The sequence below is a fragment of the Salvelinus namaycush genome, chromosome 4 (assembly GCF_016432855.1).
Source record: "Salvelinus namaycush isolate Seneca chromosome 4, SaNama_1.0, whole genome shotgun sequence".
Taxonomy (NCBI): Eukaryota; Metazoa; Chordata; class Actinopteri; order Salmoniformes; family Salmonidae; genus Salvelinus; species Salvelinus namaycush.
In genome coordinates, this window is record NC_052310.1 from 45,600,440 (window position 1) to 45,625,106 (window position 24,667).

General features: G+C 40.9%; 1 protein-coding gene across 1 annotated transcript in view; it reads right to left on the bottom strand.

Annotated features, from left to right (window-relative positions):
- The window catches only part of LOC120045889 (VPS10 domain-containing receptor SorCS1-like), a 91,509-nt gene that overhangs the window by 33,024 nt on the left and 33,818 nt on the right, over nt 1-24,667 (bottom strand). Inside the window, exons 5-17 of the mRNA XM_038990818.1 lie at nt 23,376-23,534; nt 21,917-21,990; nt 16,326-16,390; nt 14,779-14,897; nt 14,471-14,560; nt 12,333-12,512; nt 7,024-7,170; nt 6,826-6,928; nt 6,321-6,397; nt 5,834-5,925; nt 5,501-5,608; nt 5,091-5,208; nt 4,195-4,328 (exon numbers count right to left, since the gene is read on the bottom strand). Coding sequence (XP_038846746.1) covers nt 4,195-4,328; nt 5,091-5,208; nt 5,501-5,608; nt 5,834-5,925; nt 6,321-6,397; nt 6,826-6,928; nt 7,024-7,170; nt 12,333-12,512; nt 14,471-14,560; nt 14,779-14,897; nt 16,326-16,390; nt 21,917-21,990; nt 23,376-23,534 — 1,466 coding nt within the window. The remainder of the gene's footprint in view (nt 1-4,194; nt 4,329-5,090; nt 5,209-5,500; nt 5,609-5,833; nt 5,926-6,320; nt 6,398-6,825; nt 6,929-7,023; nt 7,171-12,332; nt 12,513-14,470; nt 14,561-14,778; nt 14,898-16,325; nt 16,391-21,916; nt 21,991-23,375; nt 23,535-24,667) is intronic.

A 24,667-nucleotide genomic window follows, 5' to 3' on the forward strand; every position in this document is an offset into this window, starting at 1 on the left:
CTAGCAAGCTAGCCAACGTTAGCTTGGGTGCTTGACTGCCTCGGCCCGAACATCCAGTGTGCGCTCCGAGAGCGAAACGGTCTGAATTTACCCAGAGGGTTTTGCGTTTTTCATGGAATAGAAACACCATAATATTTATCAAATTAATTAAGTACCAGTCAAAAGTTTGGACACATCTACTCATTCCAGGATGTTTCTATATTTTTACTATTTTCTACTTTGTAGAATAATAGTGAAGACATCACAACTATGAAATAACACATATGGAATCAGTTAAGAACTCATTCTTATTTACAAGGACAGCTTACTACTTCCTCCTCGTTGGGGGATTCAACCCCGGTCTCCCGTCCGCACGACACAGGGATTCTTTAGCTAAATAGCCCAGTAATGTACTGCCAACCAACACATTATACAGCGCCATATTTTCCATTCCATCCTAACAGAAACCCAGAGGGTTTTGCATTTTTCATGGAATAGAAACACAATAATATTAATCAAATTAATTAAGCAAGTACCAGTCAAAAGTTTGGACACACCTACTTATTCCAGGATTTTTCTATATTTTTACTATTTTCTACATTGAAGAATAATAGTAAAGACATCACAACTATGAAATAACACAAATGGAATCAGTTAAGAACAAACACAGCCTACTCCTTCCTCCCCATCGGGGGATTGAACCCCGGTCTCCTGTCCGCACGACACAGGAATGATTTAGTTAAATAGCCCAGTATTGTACTGCCGACCGTCACGTTGTACAGCGCCATATTTTCCGTTCCATTCTAACAGAAACCCAGAGGGTTTTTCGTTTTTTTCATGGAATAGAAACACCATAATATTAATTAAATTAATTAAGCAAGTACCAGTCAAAAGTTTGGACACACCTACTCATTCCAGGATTTAAAAGAAATGTTTTACTATTTTCTACATTGTAGAATAATAGTGAAGACATCACAACTATGAAATAACACCGGTCTCCCGCGTGCCCTGCATTCTGTAGTAAAGACATGGCCTGCTCTCTCTTATGTAAGGAATTAGGCACTTTCCCATGTTTACAACAGTATGTATTGTAGACTGCACAGTAGCCTAATAAACAAAGAAACACATTTTGTTAATAAAATAATGATTAAAAAATACTCTTTCAAAATGCAGATGTTGATTTAGTTATGGATCCATAACAAATTACTATGAGAATAAATATCACTGATTTACAGAAATATTGGAACAAAGTTGTCTAATGAAGGCAAACAATTTAGAACCCTCCAATCCTGTAGCCTACTCCCGACCGTCACATTGTACAGCGCCATATTTTCCATTCGATCCTAACGGAAACCCTGAGGGTTTAGTTTTTCGTTTTTCTCTGAATAGAAGCACCATAATATAAATCAAATATACTTCTTATGGCTGAGGCAGTATTGAGTATCTTGGATGAATAAGGTGCCCAGAGGTGCCCAGAGTAAACTGCCTGCTACTCAGTCCCAGTTGCAAATATATGCATATTATTAGTATATTTGGATAGAAAACACTATGAAGTTTAAAACTGTTTGAATGATGTCTGTGAGTATAACAGAACTTATATGGCAGGCAAAAACCTGAGAAAAAATCCAAACAGGAAGTGGGAAATCTGAGGTTTGTAGTTTTTCAACTCATTCCCTATTGAAGGTACAGTGGGATATTGGTCATGTTGCACTTCCTAAGGCTTCCACTAGATGTCAACAGTATTTAGAACCTTGTTTGATGCTTCTACTGTGAAGTGGGGCCGAATGAGAAGGGATTGAGTAAGGTCTGCCATGAGCTGAATATGCGCTGACCATGAGCGTTCACGTGAGAGCGAGCTCTGTTCCATCGCATTTCTGAAGACAAAGGAATTCTCCGGTTGGAACATAATTGAAGATTTATGTTAAAACCATCCTAAAGATTGAAGCTATACTTCGTTTGACATGTTTCTACGGACTGTAATATGACTTTTCGTCTGAACTTTTGCCTGGACCTGCCCGCGCGTCCCGCACGTGAGTTTAGATTGTGTACTGAATAGCAAACAAAACTGAGTTATTTGGACATAAATGATGGACATTATCGAACAAAACAAACATTTATTGTGGAACTGGGATTCCTGGGAGTGCATTCTGATGAAGATCATCAAAGGTAAGTGAATGTTTATAATGTTATTTCTGACTTCTGTTGACTGCAGAATATGGCGGATATCTTTTTGTCTTGTTTGGGCTCTGAGCGCCCTACTCAGATTATTGCATGGTTTGCTTTTTCCGTAAAAGATTTTTTTGAAATTGGACACAGCGGTTGCATTAAGGAGAAGTGTATCTAAAGTTCCATGCCTAACCCTTGTATTTTCATCAACATTTATAATGAGTATTTCTGTAAATTGATGTGGCTCTCTGCAAAATCACCGGATGTTTTTGGAACTACTGAACATAACGCGCCAATGTATACTGAGATATGAACTTTATTGAGCAAAACATACATGTATTGTGTAACATGAAGTCCTATGAGTGTCATCTGATGAAGATCATCAAAGGTTAGTGATTAATTCTATCTCTATTTCTGATTTTTGTGACTCCTCTCTTTGGCTGGAAAACTGTCTGTGTTTTTCTGTGACTTGGCTCTGACCTAACATAATCGTTTGTGGTGCTTTTGCCGAAAAGCCTATTTGAAATCGGACACTGTGGTGGGATTAACAAGAAGTCTATCTTTAAAATGGTGTCAAATAGAATTATGAGATTTCTGTTTGAATTTGGCGCCCTGCACTTTCACTGGCTGTTGTCATGTTGATCCTGTTAGCGGGATCGCAGCCATAAGAAGTTAATTAAACCAAATTACTTAAAATCAATCGCATATACTATCTTATTACAAAAAAGGTTTTAAATTCTCTGGTAATGCCAATATGGAATACTATCAAATGCTTCTCAAAGATGCCCTCTGGTAGTCAAACTAGCAATAACTTGCAGTAACAGAAAAAATGGCTGAGAATTAAATGACGTGCCACAGAATGCTGCGGCAGCATGCAAGGTGTGCCGCAGTATGACACAACTTTTAAAGGAGGAACCACTGTAGATTCCAATGCCGACTGGCTATTGAGCAAGATGCCACAGGACTACTGTGATACATTTGTGGAGTACTGTTTTGACCTTACCTAACTTGACAGCCTGGCTGCAGAAGACGTCCAAGGCTAAGCATATATCAAATCAAATTCAAATTTTCAAATTCAAATTTTATTTGTCACATACACATGGTTAGCAGATGTTAATGCCAGGGTAGCGAAATGCTTGTAGTGTAGCGAAATGCTTATCAAGCAGATATGTGGCCTTCTAGCAATGTGACATTTGTGCCTCCACTAGACCAAAGGAGAGGTCCACTTCAATCCTCAACACCAGTGAATATGTAAGCTCCTAGGAGCCTGCTCAATCTAAGGCCCCTTCCAAACCCTAGCCATACTTTCATCACTGTGATGACAAATAACACTATCTTAACTTGTCCAGAGTTAAAGAAGTTGAACACAAGACAGATCATTGAGTGGATAAAGGATGAACAACGGTGTTGGAAATGTGGACGATCCCACAAATCTGATGCTTGCACCCTCAAACAACCCAGACATGCACTGAGCAGCACCTAATGATCCTTCACGATTCCATCCAGCATGACCAAAAATGCATTCTCACGGGGAGTGTCCCTACTACTTAAGCCCCATTTATACCTGTCCCTAACATGTGTCCTTTGTCCTGATCTTGTCTGTTTACACTTATAAGATCTGATCACAATCAGACCACAATGCATCTTTTAATCATCAACACCTGTCTAGAAATGTCGGCACAATCAAAATGTGGAAAAAATCAGAACAAAGGATGCATGTTAGAACCAGGTATAAACATGGTTAAAGATGTACCTGGACAGACCCAACCGATCACAGAAATGTATGCTGAAGGTTGTGAAACTTCTACTTCACAATGGAGATAGAGATGTCTACCTGCCTTCTTGATCTTATCCCCAAAACTACTTTTAACTGTGTCTAAGGTAGTTAGTGTCAATAGTTCTATGAATACAGTTATAAACAGCATGTCATTGTGTTATTGTGCTCCAATGATGCCTTCTTAAATTGCCACTGAAAGGATTAATAAAGACTGTATGGAATTGAATTGAATGTTATATATTATCGACAGTAGCAGCCAGTATTCTCCTCACCACTCAAAGTCAGCCTCGGTGCATGGACAGGAGTCTGACATCTGGGAGATGTACTGATCTTTGGTTTTGACACATCTGGTGTCGGGCTTCAGATTCTGAAAGATTCTTTTCACTCCCATAATGCAGACTTTACCCTGTGAGAAATAATGTATTATTTGAAATAATTAACTACAACATTTCAGAATTTACTTTCTTTTTGGATGTGTCACACCCTGATCTGTTTCACCTGTCTTTGTGCTTGTCTCCACCCCCTAAAGGTGTTCCCATTATCCCCTGTGTATTTATACCTCTGTTCTCTGTTTGTCTGTTGCCAGTTTGTCTTGTCTTGTCAGGTCTTACCAGCGTGCTTTCCCGTCTTCCTTTTTGTCAAGTTCTGTTTCCTAGTTTTCCCGGTTCTGACAATTCTGCCTGCCCTGACCACGAGCCTGCCTGCCGTCCTGTACCTGCCTGACTCTGGCCTAATTAATAACCTTTGCCTGCCCTGACCCCGAGCCTGCCTGCCGTCCTGTACCTGCCTGACTCTGGCCTGATCACGAACCCCTGCCTGTCCTTGACCTGCTCTTTGCCTGCCCCGTGTTTACAATAAATATCTGAGAACTGTACTATCCGCCTCCTGTGTCTGCATCTGGGTCCTATCCTGAGTCGTGATAGGATGTAACAGTTTAAAAGAAAAGCCTCTGAGTAATGAAGTTCTCTTAATATATATATTTTTTAAGTACATGAAAATGTGTATAATTGCTCATTTGTTCTGAAAGTGAATACACAGAAAGTATCCATAATTTTGAGACAAATTTGAGATAGAAAATGGGTGTGATAGGACGTTTCTCTTCATACTGTATTCCATTGAACTAAAGTGCCCAAAGCCGTTACAAATGTATCAAAGTGGTTGCTCTTACGTCATTGTGTAACTGCCAGGTCTGATAGTCGTCTGGGTTACACCTTCTGTTAAAGATGGCCTTGAAGTCTATTTTGACAAGCTGCCACTCAGAACGATGGCTGAAATGGCCAAATATTCTGCAAACACAAAAAGTAAAGGATGGTGAAAAATAGCTGATAAAAGGGGTTGCTAGGTAAAATGTATTAAGTAAAATACCTTTTTATCATAAAAGTGGGAGATGAAAGGCTGCCTGTGTTAACCACAAGGGATTTGTACAATGACTCAGAAGAGTGAAAAGAGAAAACAAATAAAAAGTGTCTAACTTCTGACAGCGAGTACATTTTTCTTTCTTTTCAAAACGTCCATTAAACGTTCAACGCATTGCAAAATACATACTATTAACCATAGAGTATTTGTTTTGATTCTTACATCATGATGAGGGTGTCTTCCCCTGGCTCTCCTAAGACTCCGTCTACATAGAGAGGAGAGGGGGTGAAGCTGTATTTGTTCCAGCGTTTTCCCTCATCAAAACTCAGCCTGGATGGAGAAACAACATGTTGGCTCTCATGCATGGCTCATGTGGAACCCTCACCATGCATAGAATAGGTGGTACTGTAACACTATCATTAGGTGGACATTCAGTGCTTACATAATACAGTCCATAAAACATTTATAGACACATGTAATTCAATAGACAAATGTAATTCAATGTTGATACTGTAACAGTATGCACGGAAGTTGTAATGTTAAAGGAAACAATACCAGATATGTCTGATGGGGAGAGGTGTGTGTCGAATGGCCACTAGGGCACCACCCTGGTTAAGAAAGAGGACACTATACTCCTCCTCAAATACCTACAAACAGGACAGGATTTCATCACATTTTCAAAGGTCAGAGATGTGCATACCGTTCACGTATACTTTTGATGAGTGATAGACTTGTATCACTATAGGCTACTGCTATTCTTCTATATCATGTAACACAGCCACATATTAAATTGTATTTTTAAGTGAGAAAACATCAAATATTATCAGCTCCTAAGAAGTTCTATGGAAAGAATAATCAAAAATTCCTTAAACCAGTATACATGGCATGTGATCAAGGGTAATTCAAACAATATCATGCATTTTGCATTCAGAGTTTGCTCCCTCCAAATTACTGAGTTATAAGCAGATTGATCTTTTCTTCTACGTGTTGTCTTGATTTTGTGTCACATTTCAGTGGCACCTGTCTCTTTCAGTCACAGTACCTCTCTCCAAGTGTTGCCAGCATCTGAGGTGATGAAAATGCTAACATTATAGGCAGTAAGCTCGGGCCCAATGGTACCTAGATGTAAAAAGCATAGCATAGTTATAGTGTAAACACTTTCATTGTATGCCTTCTTAACCCACATTAAAATATATTTAATGCACAATGAAATAAAAATACAGATGCAAATATTCTGCTACAGGCTCCTAAAAAGGGAGTATTTACTCAGAAATTCAAACCTTTTCTTCTGTATTTGTTTTTGGCAAACATCTGGCAGTCTACCGATATTCAGGCATGCTGTGATCAAATTCACAGATCAAACTGAGCTGACTAAAATGTTTTAAGCCACAATCCCAGCATTTACTTGGAGAACAGAGTTAAAGATAAAAGGGTTCTTTAAGGGTGGAAAAAGAGCAGTGTAAGAGTTGAGCAACCACTGCAAATTGTGAACCTTATTAAGGAGAGCGAAACAAAAGACACAGCTAAACATTTCAAATAGTGCCTACCTGATGCTACTATAATTCCTGGAGCTGATTCCTTACTGACTATGTTTCCAGACGTGTACGGGTTGTCAGACACATGGAGATGCAGGTGTAATGAACAGTAGGGCTGAAAATCAACAAAAGAAAAAAAACATAATGTGGTTTATAGACAAAAACAGTTACAGGTTTTCAGATATTGGCCACTTTCAAAAGCAGACTCACCTGTACACAGTAGAGTCTGGTTCCCTTCAGATCAGTGGTAGGAGCCTGTAGAAGATGCCAGTCTCGCCCCTTATTGTAAGTGATAAACGTTTTCACTTGGCCCTCGACAACTTTATTTGACAAGAACACCCCTTTTATCCCTGCTACCTAGGAACATTGAGAAACAGACATGAAAAACAAATTAGGGGCAAAAGCTACAACTGTAAATTATTCAAACATAAGTAAAGCTGAAGCCCTAGTTTTGATGTGAAAGTGAAGTCTTCTGTACACAATAGCATTTCTGACAGGGAACACTATTTTGGAGAACGTTGGAGACTAGTGGTGGTCTGGGGGTAGAAGCATTTGGCCAGTCTTACAGTTTTTGCCATGATGCTCCTATACTGTCTGCATTTGAGTGATAGAAACCGGGAGAACAAGCCATGGCTCGGGGGCTGGGGTCTCTGGTGATCTTTTTGGACTTCCTGCGACACCTGCTGCTGTAAGTGTCCTGGAGGGTAAGCAATGTGCACCCAATCGTGCGTTCGGCTGAGAGTACCATCCTCTGTAGCGCCTTGCGGTCTGCGACGGTGGAGTTGCCGTATCAGGCTGGGATGCAGCCCAAACGTACACTACCGGTCAGCTCACTCAAGGGTTTTTCTTTATTTTGACTATTTTCGACAATGTAGAATAATAGTGAAGACATCAAAACTATGAAATAACACATATGGAATCATGTAGTAACTAAAAAAGTGTTTAACAAATCCAAATTCATTTTATATTTCAGATCCTTCAAATAGCCCCCCTTTGCCTCGATGACAGCTTTGCACACTCTTGGCATTCTCTCAACCAGCTTCACCTGGAATGTTCCCACATATGCTGAGCACTTGTTGGCTGCTTTCCTTCACCCTGCGGTCCGACTCATCCCAAGGCATCTCTATTTGATTTAGGTCAGGGGATTGTGGAGGCCAGATGATCTGATGCAGCACTCCATCACTCTCCTTCTTGGTAAAATAGCCCTTACACAGCCTGGAGGTGTGTTGGGTCATTGTCCTGTTGAAAAACAAATGATAGTCCCACTAAGCCCAAACCAGATGGGATGGTATATCACTTCAGACTGCTGTGGTAGCCATGCTGGTTAAGTGTGCCTTGAATTCTAAATAAATCACAGACAGTGTCACCAGCAAAGCACCCCCACATCATCACACCTCATCCTCTATGCTTCACATCCATTCACCTACTCTGCATCTCACAAAGACACAGCAGTTGGAACCAACCATCTCCAATTTGGACTCATCGGCCCAAAGGACAAATTTCCACCGGTCTAATGTCCATTGCTGGTGTTTCTTGGCCCAAGCAAGTCTCTTCTTATTATTGGTGTCCTTTAGTAGTGGTTTCTTTGCTGCAATTCGACCACGAAGGCCTGATTCACATGTGTTTGTAACTTGAACTCTGTGAAGCATTTATTTGAGATGCAATTTCTGAGGCTGGTAACTCTAATGAACATATCTTCTGCAGCAGAGGTAACTCTGGGTCTTCCATTCCTGTGGCTGTCCTCATGAGAGCTAGTTTCATCATAACGCTTGATTGTTTTTGCGATAGCACTTGAAGAAACTTTCAAAGTTCTTGAAATGTTCCAACTTTGACTGACCTTCATGTCTTAAAGTAACGATGGACTGTTGTTTCTCTTTGCTTATTTGAGTTGTTCTTGCCCTAATATGGACTTGGTCTTTTACCAAATAGGGCTATCTTCCGTATACCCCCTCTCCCCCACCCCACCCTGTCACAGCACAACTGATTGGCTCAAACGCATTAAGAAGGAAATACATTTCACACATTAACTTTTATGAAGGCACACCTGTTAATTGAGATTCATTCCAGGTGACTACCTGAGTGTGCAAAGCTGTCTTCAAGGCAACGGGTGGCTATTTGAAGAATCTCAAATATAAAATGTTTTGATTTGTTAAACTATTTTTTGGTTACTACATGATTCCATATGTGCTACTTCATAGTTTTGATGTCTTCACTACTATTTTACAATGTAGAAAATAGTAAAAAATAAAGAAAAACCCTTGAATGAGTAGGTGTTCTAAAACCTTTGACTGATAGTGTATGATCTCAATGATGCTCCTGTAGAACACTGTGAGGGCCCTCAGGGACAGGCCGGATTTCTTCAGCATCCTAAAGTTAAAGAGTTGCTGTCGTGCCTTCTTCACCACGGTGTCTGTGAGGTTTGACCATTTCAGCTCCTCGGAAACGTGAATGAAGCGGAACTTGAAGCTTTTGACCATTGATGCCTGTTTCCTCAAGTCCACAATCAGCTTCTTTGTTTTGCTGGCATTGAGGGAGAGGTTGTTTACCTGTCACCACGTCGTCAGAATTCATACCTTCTCCCTGTAGGCCATATCCTTGTTGTTGGTAATCAGCCCTACTACTGTCGTGTCGTTGGCGAACTTGATGATGGAGTTGGTACTGTGTGAGGCCGCGCAGTCGTGGGTGAACAGGGAGTACAGCAGCGGACTAAGCGCATACCCCTAAGGGGCCCCTGTTTTGAGGGTCTGCGTGGCTGATGTGTTGTTGCCTACCCTCACCACCTGGGGACAGCCCATCAAGAAGTTCAGAATCCAGTTGTAAAGGGAGGTGTTCAGTCCCAGGGTCCTTAGCTTTTGATGAGCTTGGAGGGCACTATGGTGTTGAATGCTGAGCTGTAGTAAATGAACAGTATTTTCACATAGGTGTTCCTCTTGTCCAGGTGGGAGAGGGAAGTTTGGAGTGCAATAGAGATTGCGTCATCTATGGATCTGTTTGACGGTATGCAAATTGGAGTGGGTCCAGGGTGTCTGGAAGGTGGTGTTGATGTGAGGCATGACCAGCCTTTCAAAGCATTTCATTGCTACAGATGTGGGTGCTATGGGGTGATTGTCATTTAGATAGGTTACCTTGGCATTCTTGGGCAGAGGGACTACGGTGGTCTGCTTGAAACATGTAGGGATTACAGACTAGGTCAGGGAGAGATTAAAAATGTCAGTGAAGACACGTTCCAGCTGGTCAGTGCATGCTCTGAGTATGCATCCTGGTAATCTATCTGGCCCTGTGGCCTTGTGAATGTTAACCTGTTTACAGGTCTTACTCACATCAGCTACATGTATCATGATCACACAGTCATCCGGAACAGCCGATGCTCTCATGAATGGTTCAGGTTTGCTTGCCTCGAAGAGAGCATAGAAGGCATTTAGGTCATCTGGTAGGGTCGCGTCACTGGCCAGGTTGCGGCTGGGGTTCCCTTTGTAATCCGTGATAGTTTACAAGCCCTGCCACATCCAACGAGCGTCAGCGCCAGCGTAGCAGGATTAGTCATGTATTGACGCTTTGCCTGTTGGATTGCTCGTCTGAGGTCATAGAAGGACTTCTGATAAGCGTCCGGATTTGTGTCCCGCTCCTTGAAAGCAGCAACTCTAGCCTTTAGTGTAGTGCAGATGTTGCCAGTAATCCATGGTTTCTGGTTTGGATATGTACTCACAGTCACTGTGGGGACGCTGTCAATGCACTTATTAATGAAGCTGGTGACTGATGTGATAAACTTCGCAATGCCATCGGATGAATCCTGGAACATATTCCAGCCTGTGCTTGAGAAACAGTCCTGTAGCTTAGCATCCGCTTCCTCAGATCACTTTCGTAGGGAGCGCATCACTGGTTCTTCCTGTTTGAGTTTTTGCTTTTAAGCAGGAATCAAGAGGATAGAGTTATGGTCAGATTTGCCAAATGGAGGGCGGGGGGGAGCTTTGTATTCTGTTTGTGGCGTAAAGATGATTTAGAATTGCGTCTCCTGTAGTTGCACTGGTGACATGCTGGTAGAAATGAGGTAAAACGGATTTCAGTTTCCCTGCATTAAAATCACCGGCCACTAGGAAAGCAACCTTTGGATCATAATTTTCTTGTTTGCTTAAGGTCCTATACAACTTGTTGAGTGTGGTCTAAGTGCCAACATCATTTTGTGGTGGTAAATAGACAGCTATGAAATATATAGATGAAAACTCTCTTGGTAAATAGTATTATTTATTAACCTAAAGTTTATCATGAGGCATTTTCACTCAGGCGAGCAGAACCACGAGACTTAATATTAGAGATCTCACACCAGATGATGTTAAGAAAGAGACACCCAGCTCCCTAATTGAACTTACCCGAGGCTGCCGTTTGATCCTGCCAATGTATAGAAAAAACAGCTAGATGTATATTATCCATGCTCTTGTTCAGCCACGACTCAGAGAAACATAGGATATTACAGTTCTTCATGTCCCGTTTACAGGCTAGTCTCGAACGGAGCTCGTCCAATTTTTTCTCCAGTGATTGTACGTTCGCCAATAGAAGAGGGTAGAGGCAAATTATTTATTCGCCGTCGTAGTTTCATCAGGGTGCCCGCACGTCAGCCACTCTTACATCGTCTCTTCCTTTTCTGAGTCTCTGGGATTAGGACCTGGTCTGGGGTGAGCAGTAGGTCCCGTGCCGGCGACTCGTTGAAGTAGAAATCTTCCTCCAAATTGAGGTGATTGCTGTTGCTGTTCTGATGTCCAGAACCTCTTTTCGGTCATGGTGGAAACATTATGTACAAAATAAGTTAAGTTAAGATCAGTGCAAAAGAAGTTAAGATCAGTGCAAAAAATAGCAGAATTGGTCAGGAGCCCGTAAAATAGCAGCTATTCATCGCAGCGCTATTCTGTATCTAAATAGTACCTTAAATAGTAAAGAAATACCATTTGTTTGTGAAAAAAATGGGAATGGGATAAAAATGTGTTGATATTCGAACTTGTGCTGAGTAGGCTACCGATACTTTTTCAATCCAAAATATTCAATAAACACAATCGCTGACATAGACTTTTGTATTAGGCCTAATACAGTTGCATAGGGCAGGACTACACAATGCAAACCTGCATAAAGCAAGCTCAGCCCTATGAGTTTTATCCAATTGTTCCTTTCTCTGTGTCTGTGTATAGGAAACCCCTCTAGTCCTTTTTTAAAATATAATTAATTTGAACAAGTACAAGGTTTCTGCAGTTTGACAGGCTTTCATCCCCCCCAAGGCAAGGAGTTTTTCCAGGAGTTTTTGTAAACCATGTGACCTGATTAGATATAATCTGGTCCCATCATAGCTCATATTAAACTTTTAACAACAGATTAATCACGTCATAAAGTCTGGAATTTCAATTGGTGAGGTTATCAGATAAGGAAAATCTACAGGCCCTATAATATTTTTTTCAAAGGTTGAGACCTCTTGGCAGAAGTGGTAGTGTGCATACAAACAGGGATGGCAGTCTAACTAAGCCATTGCTACATACCTCATAGAGGTCTATCATGATGTTGCCCTCTGGTCCCCCACTGCTCACTATGTTCTCCAGGGCCAGAGTAAAGAAGAGTCCTCGGGCCTCTGACATGTACAGGTTGTAGGAGTCATTCTGGTGCCAGTCCTGCACTGCTGCTACCACCTGGTTATCATCTGTGCTGATTATCTGCAAGTCCTGGTTAAGGAATTATGAGTTAGGATACTATGTCATACAATATAATCCAATACAAAACGTAATTTAGTTTCAGGGCTGCAGTGGTCCCACTGGGCACAAACTGGTTGAATCAACGCTGTTTCCTACAAAATAAATCAATGTGACGCTGTTGAATCAATGTGGAAAACTGACTGGATTTTCAAAAAGTAATTTAAGTAAATACACTGCTCAAAAAAATAAAGGGAACACTTAAACAACACAATGTAACTCCAAGTCAATCACACTTCTGTGAAATCAAACTGTCCACTTAGGAAGCAACACTGATTGACAATAAATGTCACATGCTGTTGTGCAAATGGAATAGACAACAGGTGGAAATTATAGGCAATTAGCAAGACACCCCCAATAAAGGAGTGGTTCTGCAGGTGGTGACCACAGACCACTTCTCAGTTCCTATGCTTCCTGGCTGATGTTTTGGTCACTTTTGAATGCTGGTGGTGCTTTCACTCTAGTGGTAGCATGAGATGGAGTCTACAACCCACACAAGTGGTTCAGGTAGTGCAGCTCATCCAGGATGGCACATCAATGCGAGCTGTGGCAAGAAGGTTTGCTGTGTCTGTCAGCGTAGTGTCCAGAGCATGGAGGCGCTACCAGGAGACAGGCCAGTACATCAGGACACGTGGAGGAGGCCGTAGGAGGGCAACAACCCAGCAGCAGGACCGCTACCTCCGCCTTTGTGCAAGGAGGAGCAGGAGGAGCACTGCCAGAGCCCTGCAAAATGACCTCCAGCAGGCCACAAATGTGCATGTGTCAGCATATGGTCTCACAAGGGGTCTGAGGATCTCATCTCGGTACCTAATGGCAGTCAGGCTACCTCTGGCGAGCACATGGAGGGCTGTGCGGCCCCACAAAGAAATGCCACCCCACACCATGACTGACCCACCGCCAAACCGGTCATGCTGGAGGATGTTGCAGGCAGCAGAACGTTCTCCACGGCGTCTCCAGACTCTGTCACGTCTGTCACATGTGCTCATGTGCTCAGTGTGAACCTGCTTTCATCTGTGAAGAGCACAGGGCGCCAGTGGCGAATTTGCCAATCTTGGTGTTCTCTGGAAAATGCCAAACGTCCTGCACGGTGTTGGGCTGTAAGCACAACCCCCACCTGTGGACGTCGGGCCCTCATACCACCCTCATGGAGTCTGTTTCTGACCGTTTGAGCAGACACATGCACATTTGTGACCTGCTGGAGGTCATTTTGCAGGGCTCTGGCAGTGCTCCTCCTAATCGTCCTTGCACAAAGGCGGAGGTAGCGGTCCTGCTGCTGGGTTGTTGCCCTCCTACGGCCTCCTCCACGTGTCCTGATGTACTGGCCTGTCTCCTGGTAGCGCCTCCATGCTCTGGACACTACGCTGACAGACACAGCAAACCTTCTTGCCACAGCTCGCATTGATGTGCCATCCTGGATGAGCTGCACTACCTGAACCACTTGTGTGGGTTGTAGACTCCGTCTCATGCTACCACTAGAGTGAAAGCACCACCAGCATTCAAAAGTGACCAAAACATCAGCCAGGAAGCATAGGAACTGAGAAGTGGTCTGTGGTCACCACCTGCAGAACCACTCCTTTATTGGGGGTGTCTTGCTAATTGCCTATAATTTCCACCTGTTGTCTATTCCATTTGCACAACAGCATGTGACATTTATTGTCAATCAGTGTTGCTTCCTAAGTGGACAGTTTGATTTCACAGAAGTGTGATTGACTTGGAGTTACATTGTGTTGTTTAAGTGTTCCCTTTATTTTTTTGAGCAGTGTATATATATATACTTTCTATTCAATATTTGTATGTTTATTTTATTAAAGTTGGCCTTGGAAAAGCAGAAAAAGCAAGATTTTTTTTTAGAAGTGTTATAATATCAAACAGTTTTCCACTGGATTCATAACAGGATAGTAGTAATACTCAATGTAATATTTCCAACCCACCTTTGGTAATATGTACTTAGGTAGCTTCATTGGGAGGAAAGCATTTCTTTTGTAAGACACATAATGGACAGGCCGGCCACCCATTGGTACCTAGAGAAACCAAGCAATTTTTATTTCATTTAGAGCAAAATTATTACAATGAATCACTGTAAATTGGGCTGACAGACTAACTATGCAATAGTCTTAGTTGTATGTTTTTATACCATTCTCTCTTGGTTTATGGTCATTAATACCTACAAGTTTACTGTACATTAAGATGAACGGTTTTAGAGCATTTTTATTATGACAGAAACATTCAAAATTCCCACCTGAATGAAAACATACTGGTCCTGAACGACCAGGGAATCAGGGCTGATAAATCCAGGGAAAGGCCTGCCTTTGTTGACCTCTGAGCAGTTCTGCAGCTTACAAGTTATATACTGGGACCCTATAACAGACGGTAAATAATTTACACAATGTAACAGGAGAAAATAAGTGCTTCGGGACTATTTAATTGAGTCTAGCATTAATTGCATTGATAGTAGAAAGCAGAAAAGCAGGGAAGCCAATTTCTATTTCCACTATTAACAGAGATGGAATGAGTGTCCCTGCGTGTTACCTACAGCCAAATGAGCCATTCTCCTCAGGAACAAGACATTAACACTGGAGCCCTTAAGGAACAGACGTTCTCAACACTCCGTCCAACTTAAGAGCCCAGTCCGACCAATTGCCCCTTACATCAGGGGTTCACAAACCTTTTCACTCGGGCCCCCCCCCCCCCCCCTTCCAGCATTGGGGAACATCCCGCGCCCCCCTGCATGCACACGGGCCATGTCTATCTATATGGGCACAACCCCTGTTCATGACACAAACTGTTCACACTCCTCTTGTTGGTGGGGAGAATTTTGCAGTTTAAAGCTTATTTCCTGCAATTCTACACATTTTGTTATGGTGTGCAAAGAACATTTTGTCATTTTAAAGCAAATCTTCTTGCAATTCTATACATTTTGCTATGTTTAATGTGTATTCATGTGATATTTCAGTGAGAAAAATATTACGACAATATCTATGGGCTAAAAAACCGAAATAAAAAAACATTAGCTGACATGGGCTAGTTGATCTGGACATTTCTTAGAAATTATAAATAGCTCTCTAAGGTATGCAGTGACTAACATGACGAGAGGAACTGATGATGCACTACCCAATTTTGAAATTGCACCTTCTGCGTTTTAATGTACTGTACTAGAAGAACACCTGCTCTTTCTATGTCATAAACTGACCAGGTGAATCCAAGCGAAAGCTATGATCCCTTATTGATGTCACTTGTTCAATCCACTTCAATCAGTGTAGATGAAGTGGAGGAGATAGGTTAAGTCTTGAGACAGTTGAGACATGGATCGTTTATGTGTGCCATTCAGAGGGTGAATAGGCAAGACAAAGTGCCTTTGAACGGGTATGGCAGTATGTGCCAGGCGCACCGGTTTGAGTGTGTCAAGAACTGCAACGCTGCTGGGTTTTCCATGCTCAACAGTTTCCCGTGTGAATCAAGAATGGTTCACCACCCAAAGGACATCCAGCCAACTTGTCACAACTGTGGGAAGCATTGGAGTCAACATAGGCCAGCACCCTGTAAAGCAGGGATCATCAACTAGATTAAGACACAGGCAGTTTTTTTTCCTGAGCGGATAGTCGGGGGGCTGGATAAAATAACAAACAATTTGTAGACTGCAAGTCTGCCCCGTTGGCTGCCCGTTGGGGAACCCTGCTGTAAAGGCTGTTTAGCAGATAGAAAATGTCACTTGTGTGTGAAAATGATCCCAAGAATCCCTATAATAAAGTCCTCAAATAAGATATCCTAGATGTGATGATGACTCACGTCTGTCAGAAACACTGGTCTCCAAGTGAATCATTCCTGGCTCTTTGTCCAAACCCAATTTTGACCTGTGGGGACAGGAGAGACAACTGAGGCATATAGCAAAACATCTATCCAATTATGATATGTGCATCATATGGTAAGTATTTGTGGATTTGTAGTAGTATCAGTTAATTCATGATTTGAACATTTTCGTCAATGATGTGTGAATTTATCTCATGATCCAGATATGATATGTTAATTGAAGAGTATACTGTAGGCGTGCCTTGGGATTAAATAAATCATCTGTTTAACAAGATGAAGAAAGGCACGCTGAGGTCAAACTGTACGGGAAACATGAATAATCATTCTGTTTGTTCTCATCTATTCCAAAAGGATCCTGTGACAGTGCTCTGCAAAGTCATAAAACAAATGAGTGACCAGAGACAGTCATTTACAAATGTCAACCCCTTTGTTCAATCGCGCTATTAAAACATCAGCTTTCTAGAGAGGACAAAGTCATTTTGGAAAACATTTAAAGGATGACAATGTTTGTGATTTCCATTTTGATTAAATTAAATTATAATAGGGAACCTAGCTGCATGAAAAGTCGATCCCTTTCTCTTTGAAAATATAACAATGACAACAAACATTTCCCACAAACATGGCCCCATCAACCACTGGGCCTGTGTGGTAATTCAAGGGGAAGGTGCCTCGGAGCCATTTCATGCTCTTTCAAAAGAGCCACGACTGGGAGGCAGCGGTTAAGTGTGGAGTGACAAGTGTGACCACTTGTTGCATTAATAGCAGCTAAGTGTGGAAGAAGATGGGTTTCTCCTCACATTCCATAGTGTGTCAGTGTCTGAGACATAATAAAAAAAGGGCCCATCTTGCTTCCCTCAGCACTCCGTAATTGTCTTTCTGCTCCATCTTTTTTTAATGGACTTTCTGTCAAATACTTCATCATCGTCTATTGGAGAACAGCAGCCACATGTTCTTAAATAGGCTCCTTCTATGTTCTTCTATCACTCTGGAACGTATGGACTACATGCCTGCATTGTGTGAGCTATGCTGCTCGTTGTCAGGTTGATGGTGTAACTCTGCCAAGTTGAGGCTAATGTAACATAAACTGCAGTATGTGGAGCAGCAAAATATTTGAAGTGTAAATTAACTGAAAATATTACCTGTATTTTGTCCTTGACAAAATATGCATGCCCTACCTGAATGTAATATTCCCGTCTATAGAAGCCGTGCTTTGTTATGATTCTGAACGGTCAGATAGCTAGCAACAATATAAAAAGCAGCCATGTGGGGAATTGTATGTGGCTCGTTTCAGCTAGTTTTATCGTGTTCTTGATACTATGTCTTGTTTTGAGTGAATTCCTTTCAATGCTAACATGGATCAAATTTGCTAGCTAGCTAACCAACAACTGTAACAATGTATTTGAGAGACAACAAGTGCTCATTGTGCAAATGTATTTACGTTTTCAACAAACATTTGGAGACTAAATATAGTTAAAACATGTCAACAATCTAAGCCAACACCGTTTTGCCCCCTAGTTGAGCACGTGTACAGTAGGTATTGTTGCTAAACAACCATACGCACAACCTCTATACGCACAACCTGTAAATATACTGTACCTCCATACACAACACACACATACTGTAAATATGTTACCAATGTTACCACAGGTTGATAAGTAATTGTAAACTAGTATGAATTCATCCCATGACTAATTAAGAAACGAATGTATTACTCAATATTGCATCCAGCTCTACTGTTGTATCATCTCCACCAGGAAATCTTAGGGAAAATATATCAACTGTTTAGAACAAGAGGCCGATAATGGCTTTAACTTGATGGTACATTGCTTCTACTTCATCTTTCTTTTGCTCCTGTTTTGGGCTAAAAAGAAATTCATCATCATTTGTTTCCAAGTGACAAAGTTTGTGAAATACGTTTTTGTCTAATTTTAGTCCCAATATTAGTAAATGTGAAATATGAACGAATTAAGGTATTCTAATTGAGTTATCCACTTTAAGAGATTATGTTGTCCTAATGGTGTTATTTATCAAAACATTAAAATCTACCTGATCACCCAAAAAGTATTAATCTCCTTCTGCTTCCTTCTAAAATAAAAATTATTATGTTTAGCAAAAACACATTAATATTATAATTATCTGGCAACAGGCACTACTGCCTTAAGTTACTATATGTCTTGCAAATAATGTAGATTAGAGACCAATACTAAATACATTATTTCTTAAGCACAACAGTTGGAACTTGAAAAAAGAGTGTACAAATATCTATTTAAATTATTCATGTGTTCATCAGGACCATACTTGTATCTACTACAGTGCCTTGCAAAAGTATTCATCCTCCTTGGCATTTTCCTATTTTGTTGCATTATAACCTGTAATTTAAATAGATTTTTATTTGGATTTCATGTAATGCACATACACAAAATAGTCCAAATTGGTGAAGTGAAATGAAAAAAATAACGTGTTTAAAAAAATTCTAAAGAATAAAAAAACTGAAAGTGGTGTGTAAATAAGATTTAGTGCAACCAATTACCTTAAGAAGTTACATAATTAGTTAAATAAAGTCCACCTGTGTGCAATCCAAGTGTCACATGATTTCAGTATATATACAGTTGAAGTTGGAAGTTTGCATACACTTAGGTTGGAGTCATTAAAAAGTGTTTTTCAACCAATCCACAAACTTCTTTTTAACAAACAACAGTTTTGGCAAGTTGGTTAGGACATCTACTTTGTGAAGGGCTCAAGTCAATTTTCCAACAATTGTTTACAGACAGATTATTTCACTTATAATTCACTGTATCACAATTCCAGTGGGTCAGAAGTTTACATACACTAAGTTGACTGTGCCTTTAAACAGCTTGGAAAATTCCAGAAAATGAAGTCATGGCTTTAGAAGCTTCTGATAGGTTAATTGACATCATTTGAGTTAATTGGAGGTGTTCCTGTGGATGTATTTCAAGGCCTACCTTCAAACTCAGTGCCTCTTTGCTTGACATCATTGGAAAATCAAAAGAAATCAGCCAAGACCCCAGAAAAAAAATTGTAGATCTCCACAAGTCTGGTTCATCCTTGGGAGCAATTTCCAAACGCCTGAAGGTACCACGTTCATCTGTACAAACAATAGTACGCAAGTATGAACACCATTGGACCACGCAGCCGTCATACCGCTCAGGAAGGAAACGCGTTCTGTCTCCTAGAGATAAACGTACTTTGGTGTGAAAAGTGCAAATCAATCTCAGAACAACAGCAAAGGACCTTGTGAAGATGCTGGAGGAAACAGGTACAAAAGTATCTATATCCACAGTAAAACGAGTCCTATATCGACATAACCTGAAAGGCCGCTCAGCAAGGAAGAAGCCACTGCTCCAAAACCGCCATAAAAAAAGCCAGACTACGGTTTGCAACTGCACATGGGGACAAAGATCAAACTTTTTGGAGAAATGTCCTCCGGTCTGATGAAACAAAAATAGAACTGTTTGTCCATAATGACAATCGTTATGTTTGGAGGAAAAGGGGGAGGCTTGCAAGCTGAAGAACACCATCCCAACCGTGAAGCACTGGGGTGGCAGCATCATGTTGTGGGGGTGCTTTGCTGCAGGAGGGACTGGTGCACTTCACAAAATAGATGGCATCATGAGGAAGGAAAAAAATTGGATTTATTGAAGCAACATCTCAAGACATCAGTCAGGAAGTTAAAGCTTGGTGGCAAATGGGTCTTCCAAATGGACAATGACCCCAAGCATACTTCCAAAGTCATGGCAAAATGGCTTAAGGACAACAAAGTCAAGGTATTGGAGTGGCCATCCCAAGCCCTGACCTCAATCCTGTAGAAAATTTGGGGCAGAACTGAAAAAGCGTGTGCGAGCAAGGAGGCCTACAAACATGACTCAGTTACACCAGCTCTGTCAGGAGGAATGGGCTGAAATTCACCCAACGTATTGTGGGAAGCTTGTAGAAGGCTACCCAAAACGTTTGACCCAAGTTAAACAATTTAAAGACAATGCTACCAAATACTAATTCTGAGCCACTGGGAACTAAATACAAATAAATCATTCCCTCAAATATTATTCTGACATTTCACATTCTTAAAATAAAGTGGTGATCCTAACTGACCTAAGACTGGGAATTTTTACTAGGGTTAAATGTCAGGTAATGTGAAAAACTGAGTTAAAATGTATTTTGTACACCTGTTCTGAAAGGCCCCAGAGTCCGCAACACCACTAAGCAAGGGGCACCACCAAGCAAGCGGCACCATGAAGACCAAGGAGCTCTCCAAACAGATCAGGGACAAAGTTGTGGAGAAGGACCGATCAGGGTTGGATTATAAAACAATATCTGAAACTTTAAACATCCCACGGAGCACCATTAAATCCATTATTAAAAAATGGAAAGAATATGGCACCACAACAAACCTGCCAAGAGAGGGCCGCCCACCAGAACTCACAGACCAGGCAAGGAGGGCATTAATCAGAGAGGCAACAAAGAGACCAAAGATAACCCTGAAGGAGCTGCAAAGCTCCACAGCGGAGATTGGAGTATCTGTCCATAGGACCACTTTAAGTCGTACACTCCACAGAGCTGGGCTTTATGGAAGAGTGGCCAGAAAAAAAGCAATTGCTTAAAGAAAAAATAAGCAAACACGTTTGGTGTTCGCCAAAAGGCATGTGGGAGACTCCTCAAACATATGGAAGAAGGTACTCTGGTCAGATGAAACTAAAATTGAGCTTTTTGGCCATCAAGAAAAACGCTATGTGTGGTGCAAACCCAACACCTCTCATCACCCCAAGAACACCATCCCCACAGTGAAGCATGGTGGAGGCAGCATCATGCTATGGGAATGTTTTCCATCGGCAGGGACTGGGAAACTGGTCAGAATTGAAGGAATGATGGATTGCGCTAAATAGAGGAACATTTTTGAGGGAAACCTGTTTCAGTCTTCCAGAGATTTGAAACTGATTCTCAATCAGATTGAGAATCTGTGGTATGACTTAAATATTGCTGTACACCAGCGGAACCCATCCAACGTGAAGGAGCTGGAGTAGTTTTGCCTTGAAGAATGCGCAAAAATCCCAGTGGCTAGATGTGCCAAGTTTATAGAGACATACCCCAAGATACTTGAAGCTGTAATTGCTGCAAAAGGTGACTCTACAAAGTATTGACTTTGGGGGGGTGAATGAATAGTTATGCACGCTCAAGTTTCAGATTTTTTGTCTTATTTCTTGTTTGTTTCATAATTAAACATATTTTGCATCTTCAAAGTGGTAGGCATGTTGTGCAAATCAAATGATACAAACCCCCCAAAAATCTATTTTAATGCCAGGTTGTAAGGCAACAAAATAGGAAAAATGCCAAGGGGCGTGAATACTTTCACAAGCCACTGTATATGCCATCTATTGAGTTCAACTCAGGTACTAGCAGGTACTTCTTGAGATTAAATTAATTGTGTCAATTCTGATGGGCTATCAGTTCAAAATGCTGTCAGTAGAGGAAAGAGTGGTACTTTGTATGAATATTGTATTACAGAGACTTGAAGTATGTGTCCAATGATGATAGAAAGATATTTTTACTCTCACCAGTAAAATCTGTTGGGGACTACACTCTCATGCACGAGCTGCCATCTTCTTCCAAATTCAACAGAGACGTAGAGCTGCAAGAAAGGAACATCCTATAGTTTAAAAAATCAGAAGAGAAAGAATAACATTTTATTCCAGAGTTACAACTAAGAGTTCAAACGGAGGAAACATTAGACCTGGAGAATTCTCTCCCTCCATTTTAGGGACTGTCATCTACGTATGTCTCATGGAGGGTCATACAACATTTAAATTATATTGCTTTGTTTTTTCACTGCACTTCAGAGCACTTTGATTGTTTTTGTTATGAGTGCTGTACAGCTGAATCTTTAAAGCAGGCTTGAAAATAGTACTTTATATTTGAAGTAGAGTTCATGATTTAATGCCTTATGACTATTCGAGAGAGAGAGATAGCGAGAGACAGATTTTTTTAAATGCCATGCTCGTTTTGGCTCCCAGTGGTACCTGTCTATGGCCATAGGATTTTTCCCTAATTGACATTATAAAATGACACACTTAACCATCAGTATAATCCCTTTGCATTATGCTATTGGCTTCCCTCTTTCAGCAGATTAGGGCTGTTATCCAAGCTCTCAAAAGTCTTTTCAGCTCTCAGCCCAACTCATATGATAACACTTTTACTTAATCTGAGAGCACATCACACATAGGGAACTGTTGTACAATACAATTGTTTTGTACAATACTATTGCACAGTAAAAGACAGCAAATAAATTAATTAATATAAAAGCAGAAACAGAAGAAGGAAACCATACAGAGAGGAAAAAAATCACACATTTATATTAACATAAAGATATGGAGTGAACTCAGGGATAACTTCTCCCCAGCTTCTTCATTTCGACCATATTGATGGCTCTCAATAAAGCATCTCATCTCTCCCCAAAACCATTTATCTTACTTCTCAGCCTTTGACTGCACTCTCTCTCATACTCTCTCTCAAGTCTTTCAGTAGCAGGATGGGAGGGGAGAGTTTGATCTCTGTTATGTTGAGTTAAACAAACAGTTGGGTTCTCCTTGAGAATAATAAGTGTGGTCTCAGTCTCCTGTTTGGGACATGAACTAACACATCTCTAGTTTGGACTCTCAAGCCAGACCGTGTGGCCTGTTTGGAAGAACATGTGGTGAGATGTCTAGACTTTGGCCACAGTCGTCATGGCTTGGGTGACAGATGTCTCTTGATGTGAAGTCCACTACTCTTAACAGAGCACATTGATGTGTCGGCTACTAAGAGGTGGGAGGTGCTTTCCCCACTGGGAGACAATGATGCTAATGAAAGAACAGGCAGAAGTGTGGAGCACACAGCTACGGTTGAAGTAAACATATTGTTAAATCCAATAAGGTCAATAGACTCACTGGAATTAACAAGACCCTTACCTCAATCAAGTTGTGTGTGTTTTCTCCCCCCTTCTCACTCCTCAGTTATAATTGACCGGATTCTCTTTACCTTCTGGTCATGGCTGTAAGCCAGGATCCAGTCCTCCTGCTCGGGGTGGAAGAGGAGGCTGAGGATGTCAAAGGCTAATTGGTACCTCTGATAGGATGCGCCCTCATCAAGACTAATGAGCAGGCTGCTCTCCACCTCCGGGTCGGTCAGTAACATGATCTGAGATGAAAGAGGACGGGTCAGGAGACGAAAGGAGAGATTTGTAAATCACAACATTTAGCAATATTTATCATTATCCATTCATGTCCGTAATGATTAAACTTGCTAATTTTACTATTGTTATGAGTTCTCTTTTAAAAAAAACACATGAAAAAAATCACGGGAATAGAATACATGCAAAAGAACACGTATGGTTTTCGGACATGTGTGAACAAATCACTTGAAAAATGTAATGCTACGTGAAATTTTGACTAGTAAGACACATATGGTTTTCGGACGTGTGTGACATTTCACATACATTTTACACGTGAAGAAATCACGTGAAAAATGTAATGTGGGAAAAACAGACACATGGTTTTCAGACACGTGAAGTTTCACATGACTCAGATACATGTGGTTAACCAATATTTCACGTGATATTTATTATACATTTCACATGTGTGCTTTTGTAACTGCCGGGATTAGAACCCTGGAGAGCCAACGTCTTGACCCTTCGACAAAGAGGGACAATTTTGAAGTCACAGGCGGGCTACCTCATTAAATGACCACTTTCACATGTGCACACTTTCACATGTGCATTGTCAACTAGAGCTATCAAACGAATAAAAAATATGATCAAGTTTATCACAGGATTTGCTGTGATTGATCATGATTATTCGCTATTTCATAATTTGTTCAAATTGAGCTGTCATTTCAGATTTCTTTGCAAAAAGCATTCAAATAATATTGCCGTTTTGATTTTGTCCAAAGTAACAGTTAGCAAAATCAGGGAAATTGATAAACACACCCAACTTTTTTTGACATTGCATTGTTGTTTTTAGCTGTATAGATGATGTATTTTGGAAGTTTTCAGTGTATTTTTAACGTTTACAGACAATGCGATATAAAAACAAAGGGCACTAAATTTACAAAAAGTTAACTTGAGTTACGGAGTGCTAGCTTCTCTGTTCTTTTCACTGGGCTTCTTCTATACTGTAGGTCAATGACCAATGTATTAAGAAGAGAGGCATGTGCCTGCAACAATACACTCCAAATGGATGGCTCAGAAATAATTAATAATTATTTTTTAACACACCTGATTTATTATACTCAGGTAGGCTAAGTTACCATTTTACAGAATGGCATTACAGAAT